The sequence below is a fragment of the Chamaea fasciata genome, unplaced genomic scaffold (genome assembly GCF_029207755.1).
Source record: "Chamaea fasciata isolate MVZ Bird 193981 ecotype frontalis unplaced genomic scaffold, bChaFas1.0.hap1 SCAF_12, whole genome shotgun sequence".
Taxonomy (NCBI): domain Eukaryota; kingdom Metazoa; phylum Chordata; class Aves; order Passeriformes; family Sylviidae; genus Chamaea; species Chamaea fasciata.
This window is the reverse complement of record NW_027094097.1, coordinates 9808579-9821490: the sequence shown is the minus strand read 5'-3', so window position 1 is coordinate 9821490 and position 12912 is coordinate 9808579. Positions and strand designations below refer to the sequence as shown.

Here is a 12912-nt window from a genome sequence, read left to right as displayed (position 1 = left end):
AGGCAGGACACATATTCCACCGTCCATGCCCTGCCTGCTCACGGAGCAAGAGATCAGCCTAGCAATTCTGAGTAGCAGAGTTCGTCTAAAGAGCTGCCCACTCCCGCCCCAGCACAGAGCTTACTGCTAACAACCTGTAAGCAAACATTACAGCATTTATCCCTGCAAAAATCCTTGCTCCAAAGCAACATTACGCAGTTTCCCACAGGAACAAGCCTGATCTATTCCTGCAACATGCACACACTGTGCACTTCCCTTCACCTCTGCACAGAGCTGCCAGAGTTCCTCCTGCTTCCTCCTGAGATAGCAGTGCAGCAGCTTTTTATTCTGCCCCACTCCCTGTGCTCCAGCTGCTGACTGGGACAGAAAGATTTCCCAGTCACCCAATATTCTAAAAATATGGGGAAAAAAAAATTCTTGCAGAATACAACTGGCCCTGTCCTGAAGGCAGAGAGGACAAGCTCCCACCAGTTTAACAGGTGGTTCTGGACAGAGCAACTGACAGACTCCCAGTGCTGTAGGGAAAACTAACCTGGAAGCACCCAAAGTTGCCTACAAGCACTTAATTCTAATAATGCATTTATTCTGGAAAGATGGAGAAGTGGAAGATTTCCTCAGGCTGACATATCTTGACCCAGGAATCTTTGCTCCCCAGGAGTCTCTCTAGGCTTAAGAGATCCCAGCAGGAAGGGACTCTGCATTAGGGCATCTGATCTGTGCTTCCCCACTGTGAAGCAGTGGTTTGCACTGCTGCTTTTCAAGAGGAAAACAGCCCTTCAGATTTGAACAAGCAGTGCTGGACCTCAACATTTAACAGATTCCAGCACATTATCATAGTAGGCTTCACAGAAACTACGTAAGTAAAATCATGCATAAGGAGAGTGCAGGGCAGCACAGAAATGAGCTCTAGAAACAGTCTGCCAGAGATAAAAGACACTGAGATGTGCAAGGAATTTCAGAAAGGACCCCAAGGAGGTGATTGGCTGTGTAAACTTAGAGGCATAACATACAGTCAACGTTTTCCAACTCAAGAAGAAATTGTATTTCCTAAGAAATCAAGTAGTTTTTCACCGTATTTTTTAATTTAACAGCTAAGAGAAGTCAGTCTCATCCTGTACTGATGGAGCAATCCAAAGACTGAAAACAGTTTACCAGGAGCATCTCAGGAGACAAGTAGAGCTGGGAACAGCAAGATGCTGTTCAGCGCAGTCACTTCCAGGCCAAACTTCCTGCTGCACTCTGGAACACTCAAATTGCTTCACAGTAGTTACACTCAGTTTTCTATGTTACACGACCCTACTCTGTTCCAAAGCAGAGGAGAACAATGCCATGGGATCACAGAGTAAATGCTGACGATCTCCAAAAGGCTCAGAGGAGACAGGGATTACTCCTGTGCCATAACTAGGTGATGAACTTCCTCAACAGGTCTCCTTTACAGAGTCTTCAGAAGAGTCAATGTAAGGATCAAAAAACTGTAAGAAGAGTACTCAGCCTCTGTCAGTCACTGTTACCTGGAGCACACACTTAGGTCCAGCAATCTGTCTTGCAGCACATTAAACTGTGTTAAGTAACTGTAGCACCACCCTGATAAGGAGGTGCTCAGAGCCAAACAGCCATCATAGCACAGCAAAAAGCTTCACCCCTCCCTCATTTCAGAGGGGAAACTTAAGGTTAAAATGGCATTATTACCATGCTTGTATGAGAACTGAGACAGCCAGAACATGTTACTGATTTCCAAACCAGGCCCTAAAACTGCCATGCAACTTACATGGACAGTGAAATGCTCAAAAGCTTTAGCAAGCCCACAGCCATGTGGGCACAGCATAAAAGAGAACATATTTACTTGTTACCTCTGCAGAACTGCGCAGGGCACCAGATTACTCCTTCACCACAGAAAATGAACACGCTGATAGAGCTCACAGCTCCACCCAGCCCAGGAAGCAGGAGGACAGACCTCTGAGTCAGACTCAACTCTCAGATGTGGCACTGAAGCACATAAACCACAGACATCAGCTTCATTAAAACATTGCCCTGTTCCAGTTTGCAGAGTTTGAGACCTAAACTCTGATTTAAAAGGAGCACCTGCTTAAACAAGATTAGTCACCGCTACAACCCAGCATCTCCCTGGCTTTCTAACAGCAGCAGGTAGTTTCTGTCTGGGAGGGGGGGCAACACAACCCACAGGCTTCCCAAGTGACTGATATGAAAGCCTTTGACCTGAAGCAATATACAGTTACAGCACATCCGATTCTAATCATTCACCAACAGCCACATCAACAGCTGCACGTGCTTTTCCACCTGGCCTGGCAAGCAGTGTCCTTCCCTTCCCATGACAGCAGGCAGAGGCCTCTCTTACTCCCTTCCCTGTGGCAGGCAAAAATCCCTGCACATTTCACACAGCCCCTCAGTGCAGGGGACAGCACCTCCAAGCAGGATAATTCCTGACAGCACTGAGACTTGGGTATGGGCTGTTCGCAGCACTGAGATGAAATGAAATTTGGAGGGGTGGGGAGGGGTGTTCTCCCCTAACTCAGACTTGCTTAGGTTTTTGCTTTTTCTGCAGTCTGGCAAGTCCAGGTCATCCTCCTAAAGCAGGGCTGGGTGCCTGCCTCCACCTCCCAAAGCCAACTGAAAGCCAGGTGGCAGATGGAGGACATAAGCAGCAGACGGAGATGTGACATCCAACCACGACAGCGAGCCAGCCAGTGCTCCTCTGCCCAAGCTCGAGGCTCACCTGCAATGTGCTGAAGGCCTTGAAGAGAGCAGGAACAGGCGAACAGCGACGGGCGTCCACAAGAACAGTGAGACCCAAAGCCTGACACTCTGGCCTGCAAGGACAAAGACAAAAAGGTCCCCTTTGACACCAATGAAAATTAATAGGACTATGGAAACAGAAGCTGTAGTCATGGCAGGGTGAAAAAACCAATACACCATGGCTTTGTAATAACAGGAAATAACTGGCCACTTTTTGTAAACAAAACACATACACAGAAACCACAAACTGATTTCACACTTTTTACTTTTGCTGTTTGATTCTATGACTTCCACCCAATTTCCCACTTCTCCTATTTCTAGAATGTGTCACTGATGGCAAAGGTGCTGATGCCGACTGGATAATACACACAGGAAAATCAATCCTTCCTAATTGTGTTCAGGGACAAGCTTGGTTTCAGCCTCACTGCTTCAGAAAAGCAGCCAGTCTAGAGCAGACCCAATACCTATCTCACCCAGAAACAGATTTGAAGGGAAAAGCATAAGAAACAAAGCATGAGTTTCTCAAGGGTTAAACCTGCTCCCCTTATTAAATGTTTAAAGGCCTCAAACAAAAATCACTATCAGAGTCAGCTTTACCTCTTCTTGTTTAATCATCTAAAGGGGAAACATAGTGATGAACTGGTGAAGAAGAGTCTGTCATAGTGAAAGGAAGAGAAGCTGCAGCAAGTCTCCAGCTTGCAGACTCCAAAAACAATTTTCAGCCAGACATGAAGTCAGACTCTCAACTCTTGCAGATCCTCCCTCATCTACCTTGGAGGCCTGGACCTAAAGTATCATGTCACAACACTATCACAGAGCTGCTGCATGACTGCCCCATGATAGCTCCCAAATCCCATTTTCTGAACTGATGAAGGATAGCAAGTATGACTTGGATTCATAGCAACACATGAAAACATTCAGTACATACCCAATTATATCACATCATGTGCACATGGCATATACAGAATAGGTCAAGTGCTTGCTGAACACAAGCCTGTTCACCCTAGCAGGAGATTCCCACCTGTGTAATTTCAGGACTGTCTGGACCAAGTTGCTAGGCCAATAAAGTCAACCTCCTTCCATTCCTACCTCAATTCCCACCTCCCTGAAAGGCACAGTGGACAGGGCAGCAGCTGTCTGCCCTGTCAGCCCAAGAGCATCACAAACCTTGGGATGCTGTGCAAGTACAGAAGAAGGCGTACAAGCTCAGTGGTATTGCAGTGGGGGTTTAACCAAGCTGTGTTCCTTGTCGTTACTATGGCCACTGCACGTCCCGATTTGTCTCTTGTACCTGTAAAAAGAGAGGGGGGGTGGAAATCACACAAGTAATTCAACAGAGCGTGGTTCCAGGTCTGTATGCCTCATATTCTACCACTAAGACCCCACGACCTTCCTCAAAATCCTCCACAGAACCCAATATAGTGTATGTTGCAGATGGTAGGAGGCTATAAACACACTTCCAAAGTACTCAAATGCTCCCCCAGAGTGAGGCAGATGAGCTCAGCTTGCCTTTTTCTCATGGTAGTGTTAAATTTTTACTGCTCTCTTCCACCCAAACAGATGTTCTTCATAAATAGGGCTGAAGTTGCCTAATAATAATCTTGAGAAAAGCAGAAATCTCACAAATTCAAGATACAGAATCTCACCTTCACATTGCTGTCACATGAGAGAATGCAGACAGGTTCTTCAGAATATGCACTATGTAATGAGACTGGGCACATGCTGCAGGCTGAGCCCAGAAAGGAACCAGTCAGCTCCTCGAAGGAAAGCCCTGGAGCACAGAGCTCCTCTTCAGAGTCTGCAGAGAGGACAGCCCAGAAGCACACTCCTGCCTGCCTACAGCTCTGACAAGGGCAGAGGCAGTGCCAGGCTTTTGTTACTCAGTGCCCAGGGAATAGATACAGCACAGTATGGGCAACTCAGCGAGATGTAATACACTGAAGAAGGAGAAATCCCTCTGCTTCAGTTACCCAGGAAGGACAATGTTTCTTTGCCACCCATTTTCCAAAAGCCCAAAGTCACAGCTTATCACAGGAGGAGAAGGACCTAACTGCCAGTTTTGGAATTATGTCCAGCCTCCTCTCCTGATGCAAAAGCAGGGTAAGAGCAGGTGGACACACCACTTTGGAAAGCCAGAACTGCCTCTGAGACTCAAAATCAGGCAGTACCTGCAGTGAGCCTGCTCAAGCAACTGGGACTGTAAGTGATTTGGGGAACAGGAGGGACACCACCTCTTTTGTGTGAGAAGTTAATTCACAGGAGCCATTTCCTGGCATGCAAACTGTATAAGAAAGATGGGAAGGGCAGATATCCCAAGCACAAGACAAAAGCAGAGACTTAGAGAAATCTGCTTCTTTCTCTCTGGAACTCTGTTGCTACCACAGGAGATAGTGTCCTGGACCACCTCTCCCCCACCCCAGGGACAAGCTGACAGGTAAAGCAGACACAGATGGACAGCCTCAAGCATGGAAAGCTGCCCACATGCGATCCCAATCTGCCATTAGGACACGACTTGAGTAAGGGCCACAGACATAGATGCACATCATTTTGAAGCAGGGCTTTCTCCCTCCCAGGGACCAAAACTGTGACACAGGCTTTCTCCTGCAAACAAAAATCTTTCATCATCGATGTAATTCAGGAGGACTTTTATTACTCCTGAAATACTGCAGCCTGGATGCTGTATAATCAAAGATATAGAAAGAAATTAGAAAAAGCTCATTAATATAATTTGTTTCATAAGCTAAGGGGATCACCACAAAATAAAATAAAAAACCAAAGCCCTCAATTACTGGAAAAATGACTCAATAAAAGCTTTTTAACTCTGAAGCAACATCTCCTGTCCATCAAGCAGGTTGGGCATCACCAGAATTTGATTAAACCTTGAACTTCCATCTGGTAGTCTGGGAATTGCCTGACCAGGTCAAAAAAGCAACCAGAGCCACCAGGGTTAGGTCTTCAACAGTGGCACAATCCAGAACTGAAACTATCCTGCAAGTTTCGGCTAACTCTATCAGCTACTAGTTTATTAATTAGTTCTTATTCACCATTCATTATAAAACTTACTCTTTCTAATGTAATTACTGTATCATTACCACTGACTAACATAAAGCATTTAACTGAGTTGTGAGTACATTCCCTCAGGTGTGAGGACTGCCCACTGAAACCCCAAAGAGGCAGAGAGGTCAATCAAATCTGATAGTGGTTTTACAGGAAACACAATTCCTTCCTTAAGAGAGAAACTTCCTTGGAAGCAGTAACAAACCCAACCCTTGCTTCTTGCAGGCATTTGAAGGGCATTTGATAGCCCTTCATCGCATATTCAAATGCTTTTGTCTCATTTAACAGTGGTACATTATGATAGGAACCTGTGACAAATGGAGCGCTTGGTAGCACAGTCAGGCTCCTGCAATGCCATGGACTGAGAGCTTCTCTGAAAGACCCTCTCTAATCCTGTAACTTCTTGGGCTGTTATATACAGCACAAAAATGTCCAAACTGATCAGCAGAACAGAAGATTAAAAAATCCTCCTCTGGAATTTCCTAATGCAAAGTTACATGTACAAATGTACCATTACTCTGCCCTGCCCTTGGTTTTCCATTTCACCTTCGTCCAGAAACTGGCAAAGTCTTAACTCCCTTCTTCCTTCCTGGCACAAAGGTGATTTCACCTCTTTCTCAATTATTGTATGAGATAAACAACCTTCCAGTCTCTTGTCATAAGATATCCAGTTTGGTTACAAGAAAGGGCTGCCCCTTCTCTGCACCACCTTTAATATTTACCATTTCCTTTTACAATACAGCCCAAACTATTTCAGAGGCATCACCAACACATATACAAAGGTAAAAAATCAGTCTCTTAATCTGTCTAGTCATCTCCTCCCCTTTACACACCTGAGGTCAAAATGGGTCTTGAAGACCCAGCACCACCTGGGAGATGCCTGTGCTGCCTTTCTGCTCTCCTTCCCAACTCCTCCACACTGCACAGGTCTGCTTGACCCCTCCCCTGAGGTTGGGCTCTCTGTCTGATTTCCAATTCATATGTGGCCCCTGAGCTGATCAAATGCAGCTCCTCCTGCCCCACACTGAACAACCCTCCCTGGGTCTGAAAGGACAAGCCCACAGGGGCTCCTTACACAGACCTGCCAAATGCTGTTTCTCACTAGAGAGGTAAGATCTTACTTCCTCTGCTTTACTTCATGTTTGGGTAAACACAAAGACGTCTTGTGTGGGCCCTGTACACCAAGCAATCCTGACTGCTCTGTCCAACAGCCTCAGCTTTGTTCACCCCTCTGCCAGTATTTGTCCCATGCAGAAATGTTATCTGCACCTATGTAACATTTGACCTGCAAACCGATTCTGGCAGAATAATTCTGGGAAGTTCTCCCTTGACAGCTAGTTTTGTCATCTGCTATTTAGCTACACTATCATTCACCCTACACGGTGCACATCCACTTCACTGGGATATTCCTTTCAACACTATGTGTCATGAAATCAAATGTTTTCTAAAAATCTATTATATCTAGGTGGCTACATTTAATCAACCAAACTTCTAATTACCAAGAATAAAACTGGTTTTCAAGAGTCGTGTCAAAAAGCATCTTCTACATTCCTATCCTTTAATTATCCACCAAGTGAATCAAGTTCCTATTCTTCTGACCAGGTCTGATGTCAGGCCCACCAGCCCATCATTAGCTGCATCCTCACTCTGCTCTTTTTGAACTCCTGGTATGAGCCCACAGATTTGGCATTTCTGACTCATACAGGCTTGGTTAACATTTTGAGACTCCTGAGAGCAAATTAACATTAATGGGAGGGAAGTTCTACTTCCTGTCCTGCCCATTTGGAAACTTCAGAGGATTCAAGAAGTGGAACTTCTGAAGAGGTTTGGGTCAAAGAAATACAATTGGCACCAGTCTCCAGCACTGCAAAAGGAGGCTCATCTCCCTTTCCCTCCTACAAACTGCATTTCCAAGACACATTCCAGCTCAAATACTCACCTGGCAGGTAGGCAACTCCGCTCCTGAGCACTTCTGGGTTCACATCCTTGACTATGGTAGGTGCAAACTGACCACGCCAGGCAGTGCCAGAAGTTGGGGATGTTGGGGGACTAACAGGTGGTGAAGCTTCCTCCAGGGCACTGCTTTTACTCACTGGTTTTAACACACCTGAGCCTGTTGCCTCTTTTCTCATTTCTGTCTCTTCTGACATCATCCCTGTGAGACAAGCAACAAACAGAAGCTTGAGCAGAGTTGCACCCAAAGGATCGCAGGTAGGCACCAGACTGGGAAGGGATGTACCCCCAGCCCCAGCAGCTCCTCCAGCACTTTACCCAGTAGCATGCATGTTCCAAAACTGGTTATAACATTAATGCTACTGTAATTCTAAAAAAAGAAACCAGTTTATTGTGAAGTTTGCAAAGTATAAAAGCTCGATTCAGATCGGGATTACTGTAGTCAAAGTCCTTTTTAAAGGTAACATATCAAGCATACATATCTGCTCACAGCCTGGAAGTCTGGCACAGTGCAAGCTCCTGGCTGAGCTCCAGCAGCCTGACCATGCTGAAGTGATAAACCAGCTTCTGACAGGGAGGGCTACTCCATCAGGACAGAATTACTCCCCCAACACCACTTTCAGATTAGTTTCTGAAAATATGAAGTCAACTGGAGGCTGAAAAATCAGCTGGAAATTGGCAGAGACCTTGTTCTCCTCATCCAGCCTTTTTTTAATTAACATTTAATGTGAAAGTCAGAAACCCATTTGAAAACACTGAAGAACAGGATGATTACACCAACCAGCTCTTGTTCAAGAACTGCAGAAAATGCTTCCTTTGTCTGACCCCTCAGCTCTAAAGTGTAAGTTACTTGAATCAGTTAACTCTAAAATTAAATATCTTGGCTACTACATGAAAACTAAGGCTAGTTCTATCAAGTTTCAATTTTCATGTAAAACTATCTGGAAAGATGAAAAGAAGTATCTGCCCCCTGTGCAAGAAGTATTATTCCCCATTTCCCAACATCACAAGAATTAGAAGCCAACAGTACATCTTCAGTAACAGATCTTTAGCAGCTTAGGTACACAACTAGGCTATCCCTGTGTTTGCAGAAAGCTATACTAAATAAAAGGCTATACTTCACTACAAATCCTGATAGTTCAGTATCTACCAACAAAAATATCAACCATTCTTCAGGAAAATAAGAGTGGAATACTTATTTGTTTGCTATGAAGTCAGACATTTTAATTGCTATTTAATATTTACTTAAATCATCCTACCTTCCTGCTGCATCAACAATGTTGACACTTGACTCAGTTTATTTACTAACAGATTCCAATACTTCATTAAAGAGCAGGACCAGGAACAAAGCAGTCCTTGAAGTGGCTTTCAATACAAGTTTTAGCAGTGAAGGAGATTTACAGGTTGAGGCTTAGCACAAACTGCTTTCAAAATTGCTAAAATGGGTGAGAGAAGTGCCCTGAGCAGCATGGCTAACTGCACCAAACCATCCAACAGGGGGGGAAACGAGGAGCTCCTGGGCTCTGCACCATGGAGGGCATGATAGAATAGCTCCTCATTCCTCTTTGGTAACACCCCTGGCTGAGGAGCACCCCTGGGACCAGCTTGGCATGTGCTGCATTTGGCCATGTAAGCTGCTGCAATGGCTTCAGGGCTCTGCCCAGTTCTGGGCTCTATCAGAACCCCACTCTGCTCCTAGGGTTACCTCAGCCTCCACTTCCCAGTGGTGCAAGAGGTCATCCACTTCAGACAACACTGCTACATCCTCCTGAAGCAGCATTTTAGAGGGGCACTGATCTCCTGCAGAAAGGGTATCCCGAACATCAGAGTCATGGAAGTTGTGCCCAAAAGTTTCACATTAAGAGCTGGTAGACTTTCTAGGAGAACATGGAATCAACCTTATCAATGAGCTGTAAGGCCTGGCAATGAGAACCACACAGTTTGCAGTAAAGGGATCTGTATTAAATGACAAAAGCCTGCAAAGAGAACCAAGATGTGAGATTTAAAGAGGACAAGAAATGGAACATGGCTGTGTTCCACAAAGGTAACACGCCAAGGCAAGAGAAACACATAAATGTATGTGACAGTCCTGCCTTAGATATCTCTTAAGAATGAGGCAGCAGCTCCCAAAAGGTCAGAGAGAAGCATTTTGCTCAGCCCACCACATACAGTCATGGCACCAGGGCTTTTCAGCCCAGGGGAAACTTCACCAAAGCTCTGCAGTCTTCAGACTAAGCACATCTTGCCCAAACAAAACTTCCCCGAGCTTTTGAAGCCCAGCTCAGATCTGCAGATGCCAGCTCTCCCAAACAGGCCCAAGCACACTGTTTGTTATTTGCAATCTGGGGCGGAGGCACTCACTAAAGCGGAAATTGTAGAATGCGGAGGATTACATCTAAAAGCAAATTGAGAACAGGGACATCTGAATTTGCCGTGTTTGCAGGTTCCACCTTTCCCCGAGGTTAAGGAAGTGGTAGAAGAGGATTTGCTTGTGTGCATTTCAAAGAGACATTAGCATTTTCCATGCAAACTGCCCCGGCACCAGTATCACCTATGCTAACATCAGGTTGTAACCGGGACCAGGAATGGAACGCCCTAACAGGTGCTGCTGAATATGCCCCACTGTGGCTTTTCAGCCTATTTCCTGAATATCAAGATATCTTCTACCCACAAAATAGAGGAATTCTTCCCAGAGCGGCTAAGTTTCAAAATCCACTTTCATTTAGATGTTAGTCATTAGGAAAAAGCAGCAGTCACATTATCTGTGAATGGAACCAGTGTAAATTTTAAGCCAACAACTCAAAACAGTTAACATTTGACTTCAGAGCTTTTCCTATTTATATCTAAGTCTTTCTGAGTTAGACTCTATTTGTGCACAAAATAAGCTCACTGAGAATGGAAGTAAAGGGAGAGAGTTAAGGGACAAGGAAAAACCTGCAGACACAGCAAACTCAGATGCTCCAGTTCTGAACATGTATTTTGACATAATCTACAATATCTGCTGTAACAAGCAAGCTCCTCCACCTCATACAGAGCAAACTGTGCCTCTGCCCACTGCTGCTGAGGTGTGAACTTCAGATCTGAACTGACCCAGTACAGTTTAAGCTTTGTTGTTATTTATATTTTAGGCAAGATACCCACAGTTTCCAATCATAGTAGCAAAATGACCTCAACAAGACACAGAGAATTTAACCTACAGAACTGCCTTGCTGGAAAAGTAGAGTCCATTTGTAGGATATTTGCTTTGCTTTGTAATTTTATCTCTGAATTATAAGTACATCTCTGAGGGTTTAATGGGGTTAGATTAGGGGATGGCTTGTTTGGATCTCAGAGCAATCAAATGTAATTGAATGGATTAAGCTTTTCATAGTGCCAGCTATAGTGTTTAAGAAATACTGCCAGCATTAACAGATACTTGAGCTGCCCTTTGCCATAAAGAGTTTATTTGGTTAGTTTGGGTGGTTTTCCTGGCAATTTAGGTTGTTTCTTTTGCTTTACAATCACTGAGATAACAAGGTTTGTTTTTTTTCTTAAACTGTAATGCCCAAGTTTGACATCAGCAGACATGAGCCACAAATGTCACTTATTTCAGTCAAACCCCAAAATCATTTGTATTGTCTTTCATTAAAAACAAACTCCATGTGTACCCCAGAGGGGTCCATCACTGCTGAAATCTCCAGCAGTGGCCTAGATTTCTTCTTTGGACCAGTGAGAACGAGCTCAAACGAGCTGGACCTGGCTAATTTTAGACAGAAGAGATGCAAACACTGAACAAGCAGCCACTGGACTCATGAGCTAAGTGTCCAGCCATCACCAAACACAGAGTAGGTGTTTCAATGCCTGGCCCTGAGCAAGCATGAAGTCAAGCCAGGTTCATCTTGGCCAGGGGAATGGATACCCACAGCATGGTTATTTCCTGGCATATATCCCCCAAGACCCACAGATATGCAGAAGGCAATTTTTTTTTTCCTGTTCATGATGACAGATGCTCAGAGAGATGAGCACTGCAGAAATAGAAACTTTTGAGCTGACCCCTCCATTTCACAGAAGAGAAATGCTTGTCACTTCAAAAGTATCAGAAATGCCTGGCAACCCTGTGCTTGCCTAACTATGGAATTAAGTAAGTTTGATGCAAATGTTAATGAAATTTTATTTTAATCACTGGACACTAATTTAGCTCCATTAGGAGGTCACTAACTCATCAGGTAAAATGTGACACTTGAGACACTTTTGGACACTTGGGAAGCAGCTGTGTATGCAGTCAAATGGAATCATGCTGGAGCTCTTGGCCACATAATTTGGGACCAGGGCAAGCAATATAGTGGCAGCACATCCTGAGACAACCAGCTTTCGATCTGTTGCCCCAGAGGGTCAAACATACTCTAGGAACACAGGTCTGTACGCCAACCCTTTCAAGAGTCCTCACTCCAACATTTCAAGCTGGGTAATTTTCCTAGCCAGGGGTCTCAGGGAATGAGAGCAGTTGAACTGGAATGGCACGTTCCAGCCGCCCCCACCACACACCCGCCCCTCCGTGTGATCTGCGGATCGAGCCGCAGCTCCCCAGGCTCAGCAGAGCCAGCAAAGCCCTCACAGGCACATGCGGTTACACACCGCCTGCACGGTCTGCTGCAAAAGGCAACACCTGGACTGCCCTCTCAATTCCTCCTGAAGTAGCGCAGCTCCAGCTCAGGAACCCAAGCATCAAGAAATCTGGGTAATATCTGCTTGAACATTCCATCTGAGCTGAAGTTAGATGCTCAATTTCTGTGGTCTCCCACTCAAGTTAAACAGCTCCTACTTGAAACATAATCCAGCTGAAGAAAGCATGCCGGAGGGGAAGGCAGGGAACAGGGGGGAATCCCTCAGCTCTGCAGTTTGCTGCCTCAATCAGTTATCAGCACATACATTTGTTGATCTTCAGGTCACGTTACACAGCTAGTATTTTACTGTAGCATCCACTGTTGCTTCCTCTTGCCACAGCCATCTTCCTAAAACCAGTTTTCAACTATGAAAGACTTGTACAGTTAGACAAGTCTCTCCTCACACACTCTGCACATCATGAACATAGCGGGAAGAGGTCACCAGCAATCAGATTAACTGAAATTAAAAGCTTCTTCCAATGGAACTTGGTCCTGTACCAATGTA

The 12912-nt window shown here is 45.0% G+C and overlaps 1 protein-coding gene across 4 annotated transcripts in view; it reads right to left on the bottom strand.

Annotated features, from left to right (window-relative positions):
• PLEKHG4 (pleckstrin homology and RhoGEF domain containing G4) overlaps positions 1-12912 on the bottom strand; it is an 86032-nt gene that overhangs the window by 50898 nt on the left and 22222 nt on the right. For all 4 annotated transcript variants that reach the window (XM_066194493.1, XM_066194494.1, XM_066194495.1 and 1 more), the window contains exons 4-6: positions 7751-7966; positions 3922-4045; positions 2735-2828 (exon numbers count right to left, since the gene is read on the bottom strand). In XM_066194493.1, coding sequence (XP_066050590.1) covers positions 2735-2828; positions 3922-4045; positions 7751-7966 — 434 coding nt within the window. The remainder of the gene's footprint in view (positions 1-2734; positions 2829-3921; positions 4046-7750; positions 7967-12912) is intronic.